The sequence below is a fragment of the Suricata suricatta genome, chromosome 9 (genome assembly GCF_006229205.1).
Source record: "Suricata suricatta isolate VVHF042 chromosome 9, meerkat_22Aug2017_6uvM2_HiC, whole genome shotgun sequence".
In the NCBI taxonomy this organism is placed as follows: Eukaryota; Metazoa; Chordata; class Mammalia; order Carnivora; family Herpestidae; genus Suricata; species Suricata suricatta.
This window is the reverse complement of record NC_043708.1, coordinates 114,476,140-114,501,881: the sequence shown is the minus strand read 5'-3', so window position 1 is coordinate 114,501,881 and position 25,742 is coordinate 114,476,140. Positions and strand designations below refer to the sequence as shown.

Genomic DNA, 25,742 nt, shown 5'->3' with positions numbered 1-25,742 from the left:
CCTTCTCTGCCCTCTTCTGCTTGCTCGCTTGCTCTCTCTCTCTTTCTCTCTCTCTCTCTCTCTCAATCTCTGTCTCTCTCTCTCTCTCTCTCAAAAAATAAAATAAAAACAACAACATCAAAAATGCTTGTTCTTCAGGCATGAATTACGTACTGGTGGCACCTGGTAAATTAATCCACTGACCAAAGCAGGGAAAGGAGACTGACTTCCCTTTGCTCTCAGCAGGATTCAGTGCCCACACCAGCAGCCCCTGTCCCCTTCAAACACCTCAGCTTTTTTCTTCAGCTGGCCTGCTGAGTGTACTGTCTTACCACCTTCACACTGATGGTGTTTATGCTTTTAATCTTTTACCAGCTGCTTTCTTTTTCACAAATGCTTCCTCTAAAATACATTTTGCCCATGAAAGTTTTCATTGATTTCCTACCACTGTAGCATCCATAATAGAGTATAGAAAGAGACTGAAGGTCAGCGAAAGGCCAGTCCCCCTGAAGCTGGCCAAGCCTGTTCACCTAGCAACATCTGCCTTATTCTAGTCTCCCTTAGTGCTGAAAAAAGGCAAGTGTAAGCAGTGGGGTGCAAAAAATACTAAAAACAGATTAGATCTACTCCTCTCTCCACCCCACCCTGTTTGCATTACTCACTATTTGCATTGTTGAGAGAGGAACCACTGGAGAGGTAATCTTTTAGTAAATTGACAAATCACTTAAAACAAGGTGTAGAAAAGAACTGCAGAATTTAAAGGAAGCAACGCAAGATTATGGGTATTTTACACTGAAAATTAAGACTAGCAGGGGCAGAAGATAAATCCAGAAAGACTGGAGGTAAATGGGAAAGAATGGGCTGGGTGTGGAGGAAGAGAACCTAGGAGCCAGGTCATTGTCAGTGACAGGGAGAGGGACAGACATAAAGGATTTGCTTCTCATGAGTTCTACTGTGGGTTTTCAGTCTCTTTTTGATCATCTTTTAAGGTGTCTTTTGGGGAAGCAACCATAGTGTCCTTTCCCCTGGAAGGGAGCCATTGCCTCCCTCTGTGCCCCATGCCCTGAGTAGTTCTGAATTTAAGAGCAGAAGTAGAAAACAGAGCTAGGAGGGAACTGATGTGGGAAGTTAGAAAAGGGGAGAGGCTGATGAACTGGAGGCATCAATGGAGGGGGAGGGCATATGTTTAGGTGGTGATCTGGAGCAGGTGACAATAAGTGTCAGGGAGAGACATGTGAGATAAAGAATTCAAAGGGCAGTTACCAGCAACCAAGTTTAGATGTAATGAGGCTTGAATGCCAAATGTGGAATGCTGAGAAGGTGAGGGAGTAAAGGGGAGAGGAAGAAATAAGTCTGTAGCTGAAGGTATTTAAGAATTAGAAAGACTGAGGACTTAGGGTGGTATCAATGAGGAGAGGTGGGAGGTGAAGAGATGGAGGCTGTGGCATCATGGGGGAATAGATGCTGAAGGATCAGAGAAGAGCCATGAGTTAGAACCAGCAGATGGGCACAAGGAAGGCACCACCGCCACCACCAGGCATGAAAATATGCAGAAGAGAAGACTGACTTTTGGTGAAAGAGTTTGGGTGACACATTTATGGGTCAGTAGGCAATGCGGAAAGGGACCAGAGCTAGAATAGCTGTCAGGATTCTTTCCCTGGAAAGTCAAGGGTAGAAGTTCCTCTGGAGCACTGAAGCAGGTGTACACAGAATTTTCTGTGACCAAGACCGGATTTTAAAACAAACAGGGGCCTCGTGTCACCTTTGCTGTCAAAGAATTCAAAGACGGCTCATGAAGCCGAAGGGCATATTCTCAGAAACTCTCCCAAGGGGGACACAGGTTGCCATTTAACAATTGTATATTTTAAACTGCAGAAAGAGCACATTCATCTTGAGGGTGTCAGGGACAGAAATACAACTATAAAGGTCTCCTACTTTTTAGTACTTAGTGCCCTGAGGAACTTAAGCTTTTTGAAATCATATGCTTCATACAACTACCACTTCTAAGAAGAGTCCCCAGTAAAAAACTTCACTTCAAGCAATTAGGTACAGTAGACAAAAAAACTGAAGGAGAGGTCAGTTGTCCAGGGTTTAGCGATGGTATTGCCTAAGAAGAGCATATCAGACTTCAGCTGAAGCATGCTGCCTTCTCTTGCTCTTTGCTCTCACTCACTAGCCTTTTTTCACATGTAACACTCCACAGAACCCCCCCCCACACACACAAAATAAAACAGCATTCCAGCATTTAATAAACATTGACTGAATCACTAAAGTCCTATAGAGTGTGAGTGCACAGCTGGGTGTATCATTCACACTCTTATACAATCAATGAAAATAGCATGTATCACCTTCAAAACTCAAGTTTATTATTCTAGGCTGTTAAATTGTAAAATATTATTTTAAAAGCACTTATGACCATCTTACAAGTCAAATTTCTGCAATTGTAATTAATGACTTAAAAACTCCAGAGAAAAATGTAAGTGGATAATATATAATTTTTTATTGTGTAAACTACTAAAAAAGTAGGAGACCAACAAATTCTAAATCTTTTGTCAAGTTTTACAGTTTATTTTTACATACATAAAATACTTCCTTACAAACTGTCTTCCTTTTCTCATGAAGAGTACATATTCAGAGACGCAGATTATTTTATAATATGGAAAGCGATTACATGAAAAAAGTCTAGAGAACCTCAGGAAACTGACAGTTAAACAGTATAAGCCATTTGGGATAGAATACTGAATTTGTGTCTTTTCTTATAGGGCATAGCAAGATGTGTTTATAAATATACATATTTTCTTGTAGTGGAATCTTTAGTAAGTTATCTTGTATTTTCCATGATTTTCTAGCATCCACCAAAAGTTTCCACTCCAGAGCACCCCCCATGGTAAGCACCTCTTCTTCTCCCAAGAGTGGTCTTGAGGAAGTTTTCTACTGATGTTGGTGATGTCAAGTTTCCCTTAAGTCTTCAAACAATGTATTTTTTATTAATTCCATTCCATCACGACATGAACAACAAGGAGGTAACACATCCCAACTGTGCAGGAGACAACCATCATTGGGAAGCCCAACCTGTAACACAAAGAGATGTAGATTTTGGTTTCTGGTGTCTGGCAAGTACTGTGAATTCTAGACTCATTATTACATCGGTCATTGCATTATTGTATTTATCATAACTTAGAAGCTTTATGTATCCACAAAGTCAATTACTTCTTATTTCTAGAAACTGAACAGTTGGTTTTAGCCTGGATGATATGGATGCATGCCTACATGCATATAACATTTTACTGAGACCTTAACAATTTTTGCAAATTTTAATTGACATTTTACAGCCTCAACTATTTCATCTATAAAATTAGAGTGTTGGTCTTGATAATAACATTTAACAACTGTCAATGTCATGTAAGTGAACCATTTTTTAAGTCTCTGCATCATCTTCCAATTGTCCTTCTGAGAAAACTGATTTCCTAGAAAGGTCATATTCCCAGAGACCCCTGAAGTTCCTAACACTTAAAACTGAAAAGAGCTTCAGAGGTAGGATTGGAAAATAATCTCTTGTTTTAGGAAGGGAAGAGGAAAGAATGGGGATTTCTTCTGTATTTGGTGAAGTGCAAGATGTAAGTATAGGTATGCACAAATACAAAAGAAGTCATGAAAAAATGAAAGTTTCCCTCATTATATTCCTCCCACAATGTATTTGTGTTCCTATCCTGGCTAACAAATCCCAATCAATTCCCATTTCACATGTGGAGTTCATGCTTTGAAGCCATTACTTTGTGATGCATTGCCATTGAGGGAAGTCTCTGCAAAGATTAAAATTTTTGTCCCAAAAAGGCTTAAAAACTCCCCGACAATAGTCTAGTGTGTGGTAGTGAGAATACTGATTATAACATTCTTCTTTCCACGTAGTACCTAGACACTTTGGAAATCCTCATACAGTTGACCTCATCAACTGCTCACATCACCTTTTAAGATTGATATCAACACACCCACTGTACAGACAGGACTTGGAAAAGGAAGCATACTTCTCCCAGTTACTTGGCTAATTTGCTGTGGTGTGGACAGACATTCAAATCCCCTCAGTCTAACTCCAGAGTTCATGCTTTTAATCACTGCATTAGGCTTCCCTGTGGGATAGGTAAACCATACAATGACAATATATCACTCAGAAATAAGTTACTTATTTAACATCTACTATATGCTAAGTGCTTAATGTTGAGAATGCAGATGTTGACATTTCTCAAACACAATAAGGCAGGTCATACATATTATCCCTATTTTATAGAAGAAGAAATTGAAGCTTAAATATATTAAGGAATTTGACAAAGTATGCCACCATTAAGATGCAGATGATGTTTTGACATATTTTTCTGGCTTCAAAATCTACATGCATTCTCACTACAGCATATAAGCTAAGGGCTCTGCTTTTGTCCAGCTGCATGATCTTGGGAAAGTATTAAACAACTCCATGACTAAATTTCTTCATCTTTTAAATGGGGGTACTATTAATACCTATTTACTAAGGTTGTTATGAGGACTATGAGTTTACCCCTATAAGTCCCTTAGACCAGCATCTGGTCACATAATGAGCCACCAGAGCAGAGAGTGACAAGAGACCCCTTTGTGTCCATTTAACATGACAGTGAGTGTCAAACAAGATGTCCAGGACTACAAGGGAGACATTTTAATATTCACTGAGCCTTAGAAGAATGGATCTACTTAAGCCTATCCTAATACCACCTATAGTCTCCTAACACCACAGGGTACAAACTCCAGCCTAACCAGTGGGAAGCCAGAGACAGATACAAAAGCAGAAACAGTGAGAAACAGACAGAGATAGAAACAGAGAGACAGATGAGGGAGACAGAGAGGTGGAGGAAAGGAAAGAGGGAAGGGAAGGAGGTAACGAAGGGAGGAGGGAAGGAGGAAGAGAGAAAAAAAGAGAAGTAAATTTACATCAGAGGCCAGCTCTAATATTTTAGCTTCCAGCTTCATCATCTGCTAGTTGGGTTATAACATGCAAACAAAAAATAATACCATAAGATCCCTGAACTCATAAACTTGTATACAGTAAAAATTCTATTAATAAAAAATGTGCTTTTATAGTCCAAAGAGAATTGACCTAGGTAAATTACTCCTTTTTATAGATCAAGAAACAATAAACTACAGCCCCCAGTCTTATTTTGTAAATAAAGGTTTATTGTAACACCTTCTCTCCCATTCATTTACTTATCATCGATGGATGTTCTACCATCTAGGGTAGCTGTGGCTGCCACACCAAAGTACATTTGAGTAGTTGCAACAGAGACCATGTGGTCCATAAAGTCTGAATGATTTATATCTGACCCCTTACAAAAAAATGTTTGCCACCCCCTATAATAGAAAATGACACTCAGTCCTGGAAAGGTGAAAAAACGTGTCATCTTCTTGTCAGCTCCCACTCAAAATGCAAGGGAGTCCCAGACCACCAACCAATAGAAAAATACTGTGAGCCACTATGTAATTTCAAATTTCTAGTACCACATATTTTAAAAAAGTAAAAAAAAAAAAAAAGAAATCGAATTTAATAATATATTTTATTCAATCCAACATATCCAAAATATTATTTTAACATATAATCAACATAAAATTTTAATGGAATATTTACATTCATTTTTGATACTAAATCTTTGAAATCCAGTGTGAGTTTTCCATTCACAGAACACCTTACTTTGGCTTGCCACATTTCAAGGCTCATTTGTGCCAAACTGACTAGGGGCTGCATAGTCCAACACAGCTCTACGGGGCTCACATCTGGCTGAAAACATTTGAAAAGGCAGGTTTTTGACCTTGAGTTAATGCAGGGGATGCTGGCTGTACATAGAGCTCTCACAGAGGATATGCTGGAATGAGGCATTTGCAGCAAAAAGAGGTTGAGACAGAGTGGCAAGGGTTCTGCCACCATCTGCATACATCTCCCTCAGGCCAGGCGAGCAAGGGTATTTTCTTATACATTTTGGAAGTCACATGAACATACAAAGAATCCTCTAATGTTAGAGTCAAGATAAATGATGAAGGTATTCATTGGCAATTTGATGGTGGCACTGACAGCAGTGGCTACACACCTTAGTATCTAATGGATAAAGATAAGGATGGCAGCTCTGTTGAAACTGCTAAAGTTGGCATGTTCCTTCTTAGGGTGAGCCCCTGCTGCTTTTTTCTGGTGGGAGTATTGTTAACTTGATTGGTGTTTCAATGCTTCACTCGCTGTCCAGGCTAGAGTCCACTGAAAAGGAGTTTATTTGAAGTGAGGGCAGTAATGACTTCCTGTCACTGTCAGCAGTTCTCTGAATATACCTTTATGCTCCACATTTACCAAGAGCAGTTTCATTTCCCAGAAGATCCATTTGTCTTCTTCCCCAAGCCTCTCAGAAAAGCAGTACCAACACCAAAAGACTTAGAAATATCATATTTGCTCAAAAACCAGCATCCCATTATGCTTTCATTTCCCTCTGGGATTATTTTCAATCCATTCTGGCTCCAAACATCACATTCTGCTACAGAAGACAAAAACACTTAAATGTCAAAGCACAAATCAAGATGCAAATTGTCAGATGGAGGCCCCGACAAATGCTGCATTTGATGTATTCCATTTTAGGTTAAAAATGCAACTGTGATGACACACAGTATTCCAAGGAACCAAAACTTACAGGTTGCTGGGAAACAAGCTGACCCAGAATCAGGCCATTTTCGATGGAGGTCAGGCATTGCACTGAGAACAAAGCTTCACACATTGAAGAGAGAATGGTTTTTAATAAGAAATGTTTGCTAATGAAGTCCCTACTTGAGTATTAGACTGAAACCATCCTTCCTCTTTATTTTTCCTTTCCAAAAGGTTTATAACACACTACTACTATAGATCTGAATCAAAAGCCATTTTTCTGTTGCCTTTCTTACAAAGGTAGTGAATGTTTCTCAGCAGAATGGCTTCTGCTTCTATAGAACTATGGAAGTTTATCATGGGAGTACACAGTTTGCCCCATTTTCCATACCCCATGGGTACCTTGAGAGCCATGATCTTCAGCTCTTCAATCTGTCTTCAGGTCGTTCAGGACCCCAAGATAGAAATTTCTTTTTTTTTAAATTTATTTGATGTTTTATTTATTTTTGAGACAGAGAGAAACAAAGCATGAGTGGGGGAGGGTCAGAGAGAGAGGAAGACACAGAACCCAAAGCAGGTTCCAGGCTCTGAGTTGTCAGTACAGAGCCTGATGCAGGGCTCAAACCCACGAACCATGAGATCGTGACCTTAGCTGAAGTCAGCCGCCTGACCATGAGACTCATGGCTCAGGTCTTGATCTCACAGTCATAATATCGAGACCCCCCCCCCATCAGAATCCACTCTGTGTGGATTCTTTTTAATAAGATTCTCTTTCTCTCTCACCTCTTCCCCTCCCATTTGTCCTCTCTCTCTCTCTCTCTCAAATTGTTTTAAAAAAATCACCTCTTGACTTACCAATTCTACCATTTATAGTCTTGTGTGTGTCTGTGTGTTTGGTTTTGTTTGTTTGTTTTTATTTAAATTCCAGCTAGTTGATATGCAGTGTAATATTAGTTTCAGGTATAGAATTAAGTGATTCAACACTTACATACAATACCCAGTGCTCATCACAAATGTACTCCTTAATCTCCATCACCTATTTAACTGATCGCCCTATCCAACTCCCCGCTGATAACCATCAGTTTGTTCTCTACAGTTAAGAGTCTGTTTTTTGGTTTGCCTCTCTCTTTCTCCTATGATTATTTTGTTCCTTAAATTCTGTATATGTGTGAAATCGTGGTATTTATCTTTCTCTAACTTGTTTCACTTAATACAACACTCTCTAGCTCCATCCATGTCTTTCCATATGGCAAGATTTCATTCTTTTCAATGAAGATTAGTCGATGGATAATATTCCATTGTGTATATATACCACCTCTTCTTTTCCATTCATTAGTCAATGGACATTTACGCCCTTTCCATAACTTGGTTATTGTTGATAATTCTGCTATACATATTAGGGTGCATGTGTTCCTTTAAATCAGTATTTTTGCATTCTTTGGGTAAGTACCTAGTAGTGCAATTGCAGGTTGATAGGATAGTTTGATTTTTATTTTTTTATTATTTTTAAAATGTTTATTTATTATTGAGAGAGAGAGAGAGAGAGCAAGCAAGGAAGGGGCAGAGTGAGGAAGACACAGAATCCGAAGCAGGCTCCAGGCTCTGAGCTGTCAGCCCAAAGCCCAATGCAGGGCTTGAACCCACAAATGATGAGATCATGACCTAAGCTGAAGTCGATGCTTACCCGACTGAGACATCCAGGCACCCCGATTTTTAATTTTTTGAAGAAACTCCATAGTGCTTTCCAAAGTGGCTGCACCAGTTTGCATTCCCACCAGCAGTGCACAAGTGGTCCCCTTTCTCCACATTCTCACCTGTTTTTTCCAGTGTAGTTAATTTTAGCCATTCTGACAAGTGTCAGGTGATATAGAATTGTGATTTTGACTTATACTTCCCTGATTATGACTAATGTTGTGTCTGTCATTCATGTGTCTGTTGGCCATTTGCATGTCTTATTTCGAAAAACGTCTGTTCACGTCTTTTGAATTTTTTTGTAAAGAGAGCTTTTTAATGTTTATGTATTTGTGTGTGTGTGTGTGTGTGTGTGTGTGAGAGAGAGAGAGAGAGAGAGAGAGAGAGAGAGAGCGAGCAAGCATGAGTGTAGAAGGAGCATAGAGAGAGGCAGACACAGAATCTGAAGCAGGCTCCAGGCTCTGAGCTGTCTGCACAGAGCTCGACATGGGGCTCAAACTCATTGAGTTCATGACTTGAACTGAAGTTGGACTTTTAACTGACTGAGCTACCCAGGTGCCCATCTTCTGCCTATTTTTAAACTGGATTATTTGTGTTTTGGGGGGGTTTTGAGTTTTATAAGTTCTTTATATATTTTGTTGACTAACAAAATATGTCATTTGCATATATCTTCTCTCATTTCATTTTTACTCTTCTAATTCAGTAGGTTTGCTTTGTGTTGCTTGTTTTTTTCCTCCTTCTTTCCTGTTTTATTTCATATGTGTCTTATTTTTCCTCAATTTAAATTAATTAAAATAACTAAGGCTGGATTTGATTCCCATGTACAGCTCCAAGGACTGCCTTGAATTTTGCCATGTTACCTTTTTCTTCGTAGCTGAATCAGTTGCTGGTATGTCATAGGAAGTAGGCGCCAAGCAAAATCTGGTAGTGTAAATTGACTTTGCTAAATATCTTCATCAAATACCCACCTTTATTAGGTTAATCCTCCTATAAAGTAATATTTTCTGCAAAGTAATTTAAAATATAGTATATAAAGCAATGGCCAAGGTCTAGTAAATGCTCTTGAAATAGTGTATGTTACTTATCATTGTTTTTGTTACTACTACAGATTCTATTAATACAATTACTCATTATTATTATTATTATTTATTATTATTATATTACTCTTGACTTGTCTTTTGTAAAGTGGATCACCTTTTTCTTCTTATTTTTAATTTACAATGCAATGCAAATCATTCATTGTAGTCACAGACTACAACTTGTAAGCATTCGGTTATGGCTTAAAATACAATGAATTTTTGTAACTATTTTGTGGACTCTTGAAAAAAAAGACATATTTTCCATAGAAAATAAAGAGAAGCATATATGTAATATTTCATTTCTCAAAAATGGATAGTGTCACATGAAAGTCTTTTATTGCCAATGAAGTTTATGTTAATTTCTCCTTTTATATTTGACTGAATTTATTTTGTACATTTTGATGCTATGTTTTTGGCAGTTAAAAGCTATTATGTGACTCTATTGTACTGAATTTTTAAAATGTTTTTTTTTTTTCGGGGCACCTGAGTGGCTCAGTTTGTTAAGCAGCCAGCTTACACTCAGGTCATTATCTTGTGGTTTGTGAGTTTGAGCCCTGTGTTAGGCTCTGTGCTGACAGCTCAGAGCCTGAGGCCTGTTTCAGATTCTGTGTCTCCTTCTCTCTCTGCCCTTCCCCTCCTCATACTCTGTCTCTCTGTCTCTCAAAAATAAATAAACATTAAAAATTTTTTAAGTTTTTTTCAATGTTTATTTATATTTGAGATTTCTCTCAGACAGAATGTGAGTGGGAAAGAGGCTAATAGAAAGAGAGACACAGAATCCAAAGCAGGCTTTAGGCTCTGAGTTGTTAGCACAGAGTCCGAAGTGGGGCTCAAATTTATGAACCCTGAGATAATGACCTGAACCAAAGTTGGATACTTAACCAATTGAACCACCCAAGTGCCCCATATTCTATGGAATTTTTAAGCAATACTTGTATATTTTACATTACACATGTTTCTGTTTTTATTATCTTTTCAATTATATTAGCCAGACTTACTTTATTCATGGTTTTATTTTTTATTTTTCTCTATTACCCTGATCTCTGTTTTTAAGGCAGAAGCCAGCTAAAATTTGATTTTATTCTTTATTTTTGATTCTTCACTTTTGAGAGAGAGAGAGAAAGAAAGAGAGAGAAAACACATGAGTGAGCTGGGGAGGGACAGAGGGAGAGAGAAAATCTTAAGTAGGCCCCATGGCCAAAATCAAGAGTCAGATGATCAACTGACAGAGTCACCTAGGCACCCCGGATTCTTCATTTTTAATGCTATATTTAGCTTTCCTTATATAATCTTGCTTTATGTTTAATGTTTTTAAATATTTTTTCCTTTGTTTATTATACTTTTTTCTATATAAATTTTGTTGATTTGCCTTTATCGATATACTAATTTAAAAATTAAATTCCAGGGTGCCTGGGTGTCTCAGTCAGTTAAGCTGACTCCTGATTTTGGCTCAAGTCATGATCTTACAGTTGGTGGTGAGATCAAGTTCTACCTGGGGCTCCATGCTCTACCTGAAGTCTGCTCAAGATTCTCTCTCTCTTTCTCTCTGGCCTTCTCCATTCATTCTCCCTCCCTCTCTCTCGAAATAAATAATTTTTTTAATTTAAGAGGGGGAGGGGTAAATTGGCAGAGAAATAGGGAGCTCTGTAATTTTTACCCGCTCACATCTATCAAACTAAGAAGGACTGAACCCTTAATACTCTGATCTGCAAGAGTCTGGGAGGAAAAAAACACAGAATCCACTATGAAGACAGCTTCATCGGTGTGTGAGTGAGTGTGAACTGGGAAAGATAAAAACGGGCTGTGACCCAGAGGCTCTGAGGCAAGGAAACCCAGAGAGCTGCAGAGAGATGAGGGTAAGAGAAAGAGAGGCTAAAAACGCTCATAATGCTGTCTCTAGAGAAGAGAAAAACCTCAGCCTGGGATGGAGAAGGATCCAATCATCCCATCTATAACTTCAGGGTGCAGGGAGAGAGATCCTTCCTCTCTAGGTTTCCTTGGGCTTGGTGCCCCAATCCCAGGCAGTGCCAGGAGAAACTGCTCCCCTACTCCCCCTACTCAATCCCAGCTAAGAAGCTGCCCAGCCTGCAGGAGTATATTTTGGGTGGCATGGACTAGGATTTGGAAATGAGGTGGGGCTTGGAATATACAACTTGGCCCACCCAAGGCACAGGGAGATCAAACCCAAAAGAGTGGGTTGCAATGCTTTGTTCCAGAGGGATTGAGCCACTACCATTCTTCTCCCCACAACCACCAAGGTGGGGCCTCATGGAGCAGGCTACAGGACCCTCAGAGGAGGCGAGAGCTACCTACACCAAAACATGCACATCACCACTGTAGAGCTGCCTTTTTTTTTTTTTCTCCCTGGAACCTGGGAAAGACCAGTATTGATGCATTGCCATGATTAGATCAATTCTTGCTATTCAGATATATTTTCCTTTATCTTATTTTTATCTCTCCCCTCCAATGGACTGGGCACGCAGGATATTGGTTTGCCTAAACAGTCATACATAATACATTCTCTTGATGCTACTTTCCTTTCTCTCTCTGTCTCGAATAATCAGACTATATAGCTTCTTCAGGTAACATTGTCTTCCTTTCTTTTTTCTCCTCACCTCCTACCATATTTTCCTCTTTCTCTCACTGAATTAAGCCTTTTAGTCTCTCTGCTTGATCAAAGTTCCATTTTACTTCCTCCATACCTCTGTCACTTCTCTTTTTGTAGAAGCTCTTCCAACAGCACTACCTCCACCCTACTCTTTATCTGTAGCTGGGATTTCTGGTTTTATGCTTTTACTGCCTTTTGTCTTTTGTTGTTACTGTTCCACCACCACTCCCTTTTTTTCTTTCCCCTTTTGGTTTGCTTGTTTGTTTGGTTTGTCTGTGCATTTGCATGCTTTTCTTCCCTGTGTGATTGTCTGTGTGTTTTCCTTTTCTGGGCTACCTCGGGAAACAAGCCAAAGTACACATAGTGGAGAGTCCAAAATATCACTGAGTAGGGAAATAAAATAACCAAAGCACAACAGAGAAATTGAGAGACATCATTAAAAGAACACATCCTGAATGGGCAGGCCCCAGACAGTCAATGAGCCTCCTTTAATATAGCAATACTAACAGGTGCAGAGTGCATAACAAGCTTTTAAAACTGACAAGAGACAGAAAGATAGCCAGAATGATGAAACAGAAGAACTCTACTATAAAAAATCCCAGGAAGAAGTCACAGCCACAGAACTGCCCAAAACAGATATAAGCAACATAATTCAGCATGAATTTAGAACAATTGTCATAAAATTAATCACTGGGCTTGAAAAAAGCATGGAAGACGTCAGAGAAGCTATTGATACAAAGACTAGGGACCTTCAAAATAGCTGTGATGAATTAAAAAATGCTATAAATGAGGGGCATAATAAAATGGAGGCAGCCACTGCACAGAATGAAGAAGCAAAGAGGAGAATAGGTGAATTAGAAGGCACAGTTATAGAAAAAGAGAAAGCCGAGAAAGAGGGAGAGATATTAATCCAGGAGCACAAAATAATTCACGACCTGAGTGATACAATCAAATGGAACAATAGCCGTATCATAGGAATTCCTGAAGAAGAAGGAGAAAAAAGTCCTGAAAGGGAGCTTGATCAAATTATAGCCAAGAACTTTCCAAATCTGGGGAAGCAAAGAGCCATTGAAATGCAAGAGGCATAGAGAACTCTCATCAGATGTAAATTGAATCTATCTTTGGCATGACCCATCATAGTGAAACTGGCAAAATATAAGGATAAAGAGAGAACTCTGAAGGCAGCTAGGGATTAAAGGGCCCTAACATACAAAGGGAAACCTACCAGAGTGGTTACAGATCAATCTACTGAAACTTGGCAAGCCAGAAAGGAATGACAGGAAATCTACATTGTGATGAACAGAATAAATATGCAGCCAAAAATCCTTTATCCAGCAAGCCTGCCATTCAAAATAGAAGGAGAGATAAGGGGTTTCCCAAATAACAAATGAAAGAATTCATCACCACCAAACCAGCCCTATAAGAAATCCTCAGAGGGACTCTCTGAGGAAAATGTTGCAAAGAATACAAGGTAACAGAGACACCACTACAAGTATTAACCTGACAAAGAACACGATGAACTGAAACCCATATTTTTCAATGATAACACTGAATGGAAATGGACTAAATGCTCCAAACAAACGACATAGAGTAGCAGAACAGAGTTAATTAAAAAAATCCATCTATTTTCTGTTTACAAGAGACTCATTTTAGACCTGACGACCCTTTCAGATTGAAAGTGAGGAGATGGACAAATATCTATTATGCAACTGGAAGTCAAAATAAAGCCGGAGTAGCCATACATGTATCAGACAAATTGGACTTTAAAGTAAAGGCAGTAACAAAAGATAAAAAAAAAACAAAACATTATATAATAATTACAGGGTCTCTCCATCAGGAAGAGCTAATAATTATAAACATCTATGCACCAAATTTGGAAGCACCCAAATACATGAAACAATCACAAATAGAAACACCTTATTGATAAGAATGTGTTAATTGCAGAGGATTTTAATACTCTATTTACAGCAATGGATAGATCATTCAGACAGAAAATCACAAATGAAACAATAGACCTGAACAACACATTGGAACAGATGGATTTGACAGATATATTTAGAACTCACATCCTGAGTCTAGGGAATTCATTATCTTCTCAAGTGCACATGGCACATTCTCCAAGATAGGTCACATACTGGGTCATAAAGAAGCCCTCCATAACTATAAACGAATTGAGATCATACCCATGGTATGACACTTTCAGATCACAATGCTATGAAACTTGAAATTAACCACAGGAAACAGTCTGGAAAATCTCCAAAACCATTGAGGTTAAATAACACCCTACTAAAGGATGATTGGGCCAGTAAAGCAATTAGAGAAAAAATTTAAAAATATATGGAAACAAATGAAAACAAAAATACAACAATCCAAACTCTTTGGGATGCAGCGAAGGCAGTCCTGAGTGGAAAGTCCAGGCCTATTTCAACTACTAGAAAAAGCGCAAATTTAAAATCTAAAAGAGCACTTAAAGGAAGTAGAAGGAGAGTAGCATGAGAACCGCAAACCCAGCAGAAGAAGAGAAATAACAAAGATCAGGGCAGAAATAAACAATATGGAACAAAAAAAACCACAGATTAACAGATCAATGAAACCTAGAGTTGTTTTTTTGAAAAAATAAACAAAATTGATAAACCTCTAGCCAGCCTCCTTAGAAAGAAAAAAAAGAACACCAAAAGAGACAAAATCATAAATGAAAACAGATCTATTACAACCAATTCCTCAGAAATATAAACAATTATCAGGGAATACTATGAGAAGTGATATGCCAACAAACTGAACAACCCAGAAGAATGGACAAATTCCTAAACCCACATGCACTACAAATATTCAAAGGGAAGAGATAGAAAATCTGAAAATTCCATAACCAGTGAAGAAATCGAATCCATTATAAAAAATCTCCCAATGAATAAGAGCCTGGGGCCAGATAGCTTCCCTGGGAATTCTACCAGACATTTAAAGCAGAGTTAATACTCATTCTTTTCAAGCTATTTCAAGAAATAGAAATAAAATAAAAACTTCCAGACTCATTCTACAAAGTCAGCATCATTTAGATTCCCAAACCAAACAGAGACCCAACAATAAAAGAAAACTACAGGCCAATATCCTTAATGACTACAGATGTAAAAATCCTTAACAAGATACTAGCATATCGAATTCAACAGCATATAAAAACAAGTATTGATCATGATCAAGTGGGATTCATTCCTGGATTACAGGGGTGATGCATCATGTTAACAAAAGAAAAGATAAAAACCATATGATCCTGTCGATAGATGCAGAAAAAGCAGTTGACAAAATACAGTATCCTTTCTTAATAAAGAACTTTGAGAAATTCAGGATAGAAGAAACCTACTTAAACATCATAAAAACCATCTATGAAAAGCCCACAGCTAATATCATCCTCAATGGGGAAAAACTGAGAACTTTCCCCTTGAGATCAGGAACACGACAAGGATGTCCACTCTCACCACTGTTGTTTAACATAGTACTGGAAGTCCTAGCATCAGCAATCAGACAACTAAAGGAAATGAAAGGTATCAGAATTAGCAAAGAAGAAGTCAAACTTTCACTTTTTGCAGATGACATGATACTCTACATGCAAAACCTGACAGACTCCACCAGAAGCCTACTAGAACTGATCCATCAATTCAGCAGAGTTGCAGGATACAAAATCAACATACAGAAATCAGTTGCATTTTTATACACCAATAATGAAACAACAGAAAGAGAAATCAAGAAACTAATTTCATTTATAATTGCACCAAAAAAACCATAAAATAACTAGGAATAAACCTACCAAAGGATACAAAACCTGTAATATGAAAACTATAAAAGACTTATGAAGGAAACTGAAGAAGACACAAAGAAATGGAAAAACATTCCATGCTTATTAATAGGAAGAATAAACATTGTTAAAATGTCATTATTACCAGAAGCAATCTACAAATTCTGCAATCCCAATCAAAATTGAACCAGCATTCTTCACATATCTAGAACAAACTATCCTAAAATTCATATGGAACCACAAAAGACCCCAAATAGCCAAAGTAATATTGAAGAAGAAAATCAAAACAGTAGCCATCACAATCCCAGACTTGAGCCTCTACTAAAAAGTTGTCATCATCAAGACAGTATGGTATTGGCACAAAAACAGACACATAGACCAATGGAATAAAATAGAGAACTCAGTATTGGGCCTAAAAATGTATGGCCAATGAATCTTTGACAAAGCAGGAAAGAATATCCAATGGAAAAAAGACAGTCTCTTAACAAATGGTGTTGGGAGAACTAGAGAGCAACTTGCAGAAGAATGAAATTAGACCACTTTTTTACACCATACATAAAAATAAATTCAAAATGGATGAAGGATCTGAATGGATGAACAACAGGAAACCATCAAAACCCTAGAGAAGAAATCAGGAGACAGTCTCATTGACCTCAACAGCAGCAGTTTCCTACTCGACACATCCCCAAAGGCAAGGGAATCAAGAGCATACATGAACTATTGGGACCTCATCAATATAAAGGCTTCAGCACGGCAAAGGAAACAATCAAGAAAACTAATAGGCAACCAATGGAATGGGAAAAGATAGTGGCAAATGATATATCAGATAAATGGATAATATCCAAAATCTACAAGGTACTCACCAAACTCCACACCCAAAAAGCAAATCCAGTGAAGAGTTGGGCAGAAGACCTGAATAGACACTTCTCCAAAGAGGACATCCAGATAGATGGCCAACAGACACATGAAATGATGCTCAGCATCACTCATCATCAGGGAAATACAAATAAAAACCACCCTGAGATTCCACCTAACTCTGGTCAGAGTGGCTAAAATGAACAAATCAAGAGATTATAGATGCTGGCGAGGATATGGAGAAACGAATACCCTCCTACACTGTTGGTGGGAATGCAAACTGGTGCAGCCGCTCTGGAAAACAGTATGGAAATTCCTCAAAAAATTAACAGTAGATCTCCCCTATGATTCAGCAATAGCACTACTAGGAATTTACCCAAGGGATACAGAAGTGCTGATGCATAGGGGCACATGTACCCCAATGTTCATAGCAGCACTGTCAACAATAGCCAAATCATGGAAAGAACCTAAATGTCATCACATGATGAATAGATCAAGAAAATGTGGTTTATGGGGTGACTCAGTCGGTTAAGCCTCCGACTTCAGCTCAGGTCAGATCTCACATTCATGGGTTTAAGCTCCACTTCACGCTGTGTGCTGACAGCTAGCTCAGAACGTGGTGCCTGCTTCCGGTTCTGTGTCTCCTCTCTCTGCCCCTCCCCCTCTCATGCTTTGTCTTCCTGTGTGTCAAAAATAAATGAAACATTAAAAAATTTAAAAAAAGAAAATATGGTTTATATATACAATAGAATAGTACATGGCAATGAAAAAGAATGAAATCTGTCAATTTGTGGCAACATGGATGGACCTCGAGGGTGTCATGCTAAGTGAAATAAGTCAGGGAGAGAAGGACAGATACCATATGCTTTCACACATAAGTGTAACAGGAGAAACCTAACAGAGGACCATGGGAAAGGGGAGGGGAGGAAAAGAGTTAGGGAGAGGGAGGGAAGAAAATCATGAGAGTCTCTTGAATACTGAAAACAATTGAGGGCTGAAGGGGAAGGGGAGTGATAGACATGGAGGAGGGCACTTGTGGGGGAGAGCACTGGGTGTTATATGGAAACCAACGTGACAATAAACTATAAAAAATATTTTAATTAAATTCCACTCACAGTTACTTTTAGTGTTTAATAATAAAAAGTCTATATACCTCAAATACAAAAGATAAAAAATTAACAACTATCCTTTGATTCTCCTATGCAAGACAAAGAAAATGGAAAGTTTAATTTCTTTCAATAACACCTCAACACATTCTGTGGTCTTCATTAATTCATTATGGGATTGCATATTAAGGTTAAATTTCTTAAATTCTCACTATAGTGTATATTTCCTGTTTAGATATATTTTAGCTATATAATTCACTTTTACTTAATAATCTATTTATAAACATTATCTTATTTATATAAGTATGTGTTTATCTTACTATTTATGATTAATTGCTTTCTTACTTCAAATTGCATAACTTAAGTGCTTCTTTCTGGAATATATATTTTAATAATCCACTTTCAGGAAAGGTTAGCAGTAGTGTTGTTCCTGAATTGTGACTCATCTGATTCACTGATGATGATGAAATGGGGGAGGACAATTTGACAATTATAACAACAGATGATATCCATGAGTGATAACATATCAGGCATCAAGATTTCTATGCATTAGCTCAGCTAATCCTCACAAAATACTGAGATAGGTAGTACCACTCTCTACTTGTAAAGATAACAAGACTAGGGCCCAGAGAGGTTAAATAACTACCCAGTATCTTAGATGGTTAGGAACAGACACACAGAAAGGTTTCTGTAACTTTAGTAGATAGATGGAGCTTGATTGGACTTGAAATTAAAACCCTTGGATCATAGGCATTTCATCTCCAAACTTTGTTATTGGGCATTTAGTAATATTCAGAAGTTGGATTTTGTTTCTATTTTTGTGCATAAGGTTTTAGTGTTCTTGTAGAAACATTATCCTTTTTTCTTTCTGAGAGAGAGAGAGAGAGAGAGAGAGAGAGAGAACGAACGAACATGTGTGTGTGCATGTTGGGGAAGGCAGAGGGAGGCAGAGAGAGAGAAAAAAAATTTTAAGGAAGCTCCATGCCCTGCACAAAGCCCTACACAGGGTTCAATCATAAGATCTTGACCTGAGTCAAAATCAAGAGTCAGATGCCTAACTGATTGACCGATGCAGGTGCTCCAAAATGTTATTCCTTTCTCTTTGTTACGAAAATTGCTGACAAGCTGGGCCATGGCTAATGTTATCTGAGACAGCATGAACATATTTTGATGTACATTCAAAAATCAGTCTCTGTGTGTGTTTTTTTAATATCCAGGTATCTTTTCTTCAGGGATGTTTCAATAATTGCTACTGTTTCCTTATTTTTTCATTTAATCGCTTTTATCTAAGCAAAGTCCCCCAACAGCTTATTTTCAATAAACATTGTATGTTGTAATTTGATATTTATATAAATTACAAAATGGTCACCACAATAAGTCTAGTTACTATCTGTTCATTATACAAAGTTGCTTCAATATTATTGCCTGTATTTCCAATGCTATACATTACATTCCAATGTCTTAATTTATTTTATAACTAGGAAATTATGCATATTAATTCACCACCTATTTTATTCATTCCCCCATGCCCCTCTTCTCTGCCAACCATCAGTTTGTTCTATTTATCCATGAGTCTGTTTCTGTTTTTTCTTTTTATATTCCAGATATATGTAAAATAACATATTTTTTCTTTGTCTTACTTAGTTCACTTAGCATAATTATAGGTCCATCCATGTTGGTGCAAATGGCAAAATTTCATTCTTTTTTTTATGGCTGAGTAATACTTTATTGAAGTATTTTATATATAATATTTAATATCATAACATTGATATAATATATCACATATGATAATATAATACATAAATAATACAATGTTCATATCTCATATCTTCTTTATCCATTAACTTATCAAAAGACATTTAGGCTGCTTCCATGTCTTGGCTATTGTAAAAACGCTGTGATGAATATAAGAGTGCATAGCTCTTTTTGAATTAATGTTTTTGTTGTGTTCCGATAAATACCTAGAAGTGGAATTGCTAGATCATATGGTAGTTCTACTTATAATTTTGGAAAAAACTTCATACTTTTCTCCAGTGACTGAAACATAGTTCATAATTTTCCACAGTGGCTGCAACAAATTACATTCCCACCAACTATGCACAATGGTTCCCTTTTCTCCACATCCTCACTGACACTTATTATTTCTTACCTTTTTGATACCATTCTGACAGGTGTGAAGTGATATCTCACTTTGATTTTGATTTGCATTTCCTTGATTATTAGAGATGTTAAGCATCTTTTCCTTTGTCTGCTAGCCACTTAAAGAATGTCTATTCCCACCAATGGTCTCAGCTAAGCAAAATAAGTCAGGTGGAGAAGGACAGATACCATATGTTTGCACTTATAGGTCTAACAGTAGAAACTTAACAGAGGACCATAGGCAGGGGAAGGGGGAAAGGCGATTGGGGAGAGAGAGGGACACAAATCATGAGAGACTACTGAATATTGAAAACGAACCGAGGGTTGAAGGGGGAGAGGGAGGGGGAAGGGAGGTGGTGGTGATGGAGAAGGGCACTTGTGGGGAGAAGCACTGGATGTTATATGTAAACCAATTTGACAATAAACTATTAAAGAAAAAAAGAATGTCTATTCAAGTCCTCAGCCAATTTTTTTAAATCAAATTGTTACATGTTGAGTTGTATGAATTTTTTACATATTTTGGATTTCGCTTTCATATTTTGGATGTTAACCCCTCATTGGATACATCATTTGTGTATGTCTTCTCCTATTCCCTAGACTGATTTTCATTTGGTGGATGGTTTCCTTCACTGTGCAAAATCTTTTAGTTTGGTGTAGTCACATTTATTTTTGTTTTTGTTGTCCCTGGTTGGGAAGACAGATACAACAAATACTGCTGAGATTGATGTCAAAAATCTTACTATGTTTTCTTCTATAAGTTTTATGGCTTCAGGTCTTACATTTAAGTCTTTAATTAATTTTGGGGGGTTAGTAAATGATATAAGAAAGGGTTTCATTCTTTTATATATAGTCTTCCAGTTTTCCCCGCACCATTTATTGAAAAGACTTTCCCCCATTGTATATTTTTGCCTCCTTTGTATAGATTGACTATATAAGTGTTGTTTTTACTTCTGGGTTATCTATTCTGTTCCATCTATCTATATGTCTGTTTTTGTGCCAGTACAACACCATTTTGATTACTATAGCTTTATAGTATAGTTTGAAACCCAGGCATGTGATATCTCCAGTTTTGTTCTTTCTCAAAGTTGCTTTGGATATTTTGGGGTCTTTTGTGGTTCCATTCAAATTTTAGTTATATTTTCTTTTAAAAGAATTTTACTTTAATATAGAGTGAAAAATATCCCAAACCCTAATAGGTTAAAACAAGTCAAACAACCACTCTACACAGATAAAACCTTCACAAAAATCAACTGAAGTAATGCAGAACTAAAATTGAATCATGCAGATTTTCAAAGATGTCATGTAGCACACAAAAAAGTCAATTATTTACAGACTAGGCAAGCTCTCTAAGAAATGTACCCCAAGAAGCATTAATATTTTCATGTGTGCCATACTGAAGACTTGCGCATTTTTTCAAATAATATAACATTTTTCATGGAATGTAATCTCTACCATGTGGTAATGCTCTGGTACTATTCATTTAGTATTGCTCATTCTAAAACTTGAAATTTCCCCAGAGGAGCTCTTATTCTCCTTTAGAAATTTTAATATAGATTAAAATCTTTATCAACTATCAATATGGAGGATGGTGACACAGGATGCAGCAAGTTACCTCAACTTATCTCTCTGTATATTTAGAAATTACTCCTTCAAGGTATTTGCACCAGAGTCTGTCCTGCTTAATATTCAGGAGTACATATTTGAATCATCATAACCTTGGTAAGACCTTATTATTTCAAAATTATTAACAACTACCTCCAGGGCAAGTCCATGTTCCTGATTTATGACATATTTATTATCATGAAGTAAAACAAGTATAGCCAGCTATCTTTAAAAATGCCCCAGCCACTGCTTCTCAATATAGAAAGACTAAAACTACATTTTATCATACATCAAATCCCATCTCTGTCCCCTGAAATTCACCTTGTTTCATTCATTAGAAGGGGATTTAAAGAAAGACTTTAAGAGCACTTTACAGCATCATTCAACTTTCCTACAAAATACTCAGCATCTTAAATATTATGTATGGTTTTTTTCTTTTAGTAAGCTAGACACTGGCTTCAGATTTTGTGGAACTGGAGAAGAAATAACAACCCATTTGAAACTATTCTAGAAACTGTCTTTTGGCAGAATAGCAGGTATCCAAGTTAAAAATAAGAGGGTTTTGCTGCCTTATTTTCTTTCCAAAATTTAAATCATTTTTTGTTCTCCTGCCTAACCCCCAATAACCACTCCTGAATGGAGATGGACAAAGGCTCTGGCCCCTGCTCCTCCAGCATCTCAGCAACTGCTTTCTTATTGCTGCAATAAGGCTTGAATAGATGTGTGTCCATAAGGACTTCCTCAAAACAGCCTTTATAGATAACTCCACAACATATTTTCTGTCTTTTCCAGTTTGTGATGTCTAAAAAGGAAAAACAAAAAACAAAAAAACAAAAACAAAACTAGCATCTGTTAGAGCCAGAGGCCATCTCTGTATCTGAGTTATCTGACTGATTACTACAACAAGGAGAGTGAGCTGGGAAGGCACTCGAGGTGGTTCTATGAGCATCAGAATTGTAACATTTAAATTCCTTCCATGGTTTACTGACCTGGGTGCTTTTTATCCTTTTTCAAGATAGAGTTTTCACTTTATGTAGTTTCAATATAGTGTTCAAATTGAGTCTTGCCCTTGCATCTACTACAAGATTCCAGATTTCTGTTGTTTGTTTTGATTCTGCTGGCAATTTCTTCCATATTTTCACAAGCAAGACACAGGCATTACAGATGTGTCCTGAAGGAGTCTCATGTAACCCAAATCAGTTCTGGAAGTCCTCTTCATAGCATTTACTGTCAGTAAATTGAGAACTAGAAGTCTTCGCTCTGCAAATACTGCAGCCCTCTATATTTTGGTACTCCATTGACTTGTGAAACACCATATATCTCTTTCTAGGAAATAGTCTTTAAAAAAAAATACATAAGATACCAGAAACATCCTAAATGTCCATGGATTCCTAGACTGGTTAAAATATTCTGTCTTCATACTACAGAATACTGTCTCAGGCCTTAAAAAGAATGCAGTTTTATGTAAGTGATGAATCACTGGGTTCTAATCCTGAAACTACAGGGTATGTTAACTAATTTGAATATAAATAAATACAGTTAAAAAAAGAATGCAGTAGATCTGTGACATGTGCAGTATGGGAACTAACCAAGATATCTTGTTCTTTCAAAAGCAGCCATTCTACATGCAATAACGTTCCCAAAGTGTAGAGTGCATGCCAAGCCAACCTCCCACCAATTGCTCCCTACTCCTCAATAACCTTGTCTAGGTGGTTATTTTATCTAATATTGTGAATAAAAGCCATTGGTCTTTTAGTAGATCTACTGAATCTGTAGATGTCTTTGAGTGGGATGGACATTTTTAACAATATTAGTTCTTTTAACCCATGATCACAGTATATCTTTCATTTATTTGTGTTATGTTCAATTTCTCTCATTAATGTCTTATACTTTTCAAAGTGCAGGTCTTTTACCTATTTGGTTAATTTTATTCCAAGGTATTTTTGATGTAATTATTAATGGAGATGGTCTCTTAATTTCTCTATATGTTAGTCCATTATTAGTATATAGAAATACAACAGATTTCTGTGTATTGATTTTGTATCCTACAAGTTTACTGATTTATTTACTAGTTCTAAAACTTCTTTGGTAGAAACTTTAGAGTTTTTTGTATATAACATCATGTTATCTGCAAATAGTGACAGTTTTACTTCTTCCGTACCAATTTTTATGCCTTTTATCTTCCTTTCCTAGTTACTGTGGCAAGAACTTCCAATACGATGTTGAATAAAGATGCTGAAGGGTGGGAATCCTTGTCTTTTTTTGTGATCTTAGAGGAAAAGTTTCAAGCCCTTCACCATTCAGTATGTTAGCTGTGGGTTTCTCATATATGGCCTTTATTATGTTGAAGTATATTCCGTGTACACACACTAGGTTGATAGTTTTTATTATAAATGGATATTTAATTTGGTCAAATGCTTTTTCTGTATCTATTGAGATGATTATATGATTTTGATACTTCATTTTGTTTATCCCTCACTTTGGAACTATGGTGTATCGTGTTGATTTGTAGAGGCTGAACCATCTTTGCATCCTTGGAATAAATTCCACTTGATCACTGTGAATGATTATTTTAATCTAATATTCTTGAATCTAATATTGTGTTGAGGATTTCATCAGGTATATTGGCCAATAATTTTCTTTTTGGTAGTGTCTTTGTCTGGTTAAGGTATCAGGGTAATTTTTATCTCATAGAATGAGTCTAAAAAAATTCCTTCCACTCCAATTTTTTGAAATAGTTGGAGAAGGATAGGTATGAACTCATGAACTCATAGGTCTAACAGGAGACCTAATGGAGGACCATGGAGAGGGGAAGAGGGAAATAGAGTTGGGGAGAGAGAGGGACGCAAAACCTGAGAGAATATTGAATACTGAAAATGAATCGAAGGTTGAAGGGGGAGTGGAAGGGGGAAGGGAGGTGGTGGTAACGGAGGAGAGCACTTGTAGGAAAGAGCACTGGGTGTTATATGGAAACCAATTTGACAATAAACTATTAATTTAAAAAATGAAATAGTTGGAGAAGGATAGGTAGGAGCTCCTTATATGTTTTTTTATTTTTATTTTTCTTAAATAGTTTATTGTCAAATTGGTTTCCATACAACACCCCGTGCTCTTCCCCATAAGTGCCCTCCACCATCACCACCACCTCTTTTCCCCCCTCCCCCTTCCCCTTCAACCCTCAGTTCATTTTTAGCATTCAATAGACTCTCAAGTTTTGCGTCCCTCTCTCTCCCCAACTCTCCTTCCCTCTTCCCCTCCCCCTGGTCCTCCATTAGGTTCCTCCTGCTTTCCTGTTAGACCTATAAGTGCAAACATATGGTTTCTGTCCTTCTCTGCCTGACTTATTTTGCTTAGCATGACACCCTCAAGGTCCATCCACTTTCCTACAAATGGCCATATTTCATTCTTTCTCATTGCCATGTAGCACTCTATTGTGTATATATACCACATCTCCTTGATCCACTCATCAGTGATGGACATTTAGGCTTTTTCCATGTTTTGGCTATTGTTGACATTGCTGCAATGAACATTGGGGTACATGTGCTCCTATGCTTCAGCATTTCTGTATCTCTTGGGTAAAACCCTAGCAGTGCTATTGCTGGGTCATAAGGGAGTTCTACGGATAGTTTTTTGAGAGACCTCCACATTGTTTTCCAGAGCAGCTGTACCAGTTTACATTCCCACCAACAGTGTAGGAGGGTGCCCATTTCTCCACACCCTCGCCAGCATCTGTAGTCTCTTGATTTGTTCACTTTAGCCACTCTGACTGGTGTGAGGTGGTATCTTAGTGTGGTTTTTATTTGTGTTTCCCTGATGATGAGTGATGTTGACCATCGTTTCATGTACCTGTAGGCCATCCAGATGTCCTCTTTGGAGAAGTGTCTGTTCATGTCTTCTGCCCATTTCTTCACTGGGTTATTTGTTTTGTGGGTGTGAAGTTTGGTGAGTTCCTTGTATATTTTTGGTACTAGCCCTTTATCTGATATGTCATTTGCAACTATCTTTTCCCATTCTGTCAGTTGCCTAGTAGTTCTCTTGATTGTTTCCTTTGCAGTGCAGAAGATTTTGATCTTGATGAAGTCCCAAGAGTTCAGTTTTGCTTGCATTTCCCTTGCCTTTGGGGATGTGTCGAGTAGGAAATTGCTGTGGTGGAAGTCTAGGAGGTATTTTCCTACTTTCTCCTTGAGGGTTTTGATGGTTTCCTGTCTCACATTCAGGTCCATCAGCCATTTTGAGTTAATTTTTGTGTATGGTG

At 37.5% G+C, this 25,742-nt stretch overlaps 1 protein-coding gene and 1 pseudogene across 1 annotated transcript in view; both read right to left on the bottom strand.

Moving 5' to 3' along the window:
- Positions 1-2,467: 2,467 nt before the first annotated feature.
- The window catches only part of OCA2 (OCA2 melanosomal transmembrane protein), a 406,012-nt gene continuing 382,737 nt past the window's right edge, over positions 2,468-25,742 (bottom strand). The window contains exon 23 of the mRNA XM_029951989.1: positions 2,468-3,051. Within this exon, the coding sequence (XP_029807849.1) occupies positions 2,967-3,051 (85 nt within the window). The 3' untranslated portion in view covers positions 2,468-2,966. The remainder of the gene's footprint in view (positions 3,052-25,742) is intronic.
- On the bottom strand, positions 22,081-22,785 carry LOC115301079 (annotated as a pseudogene).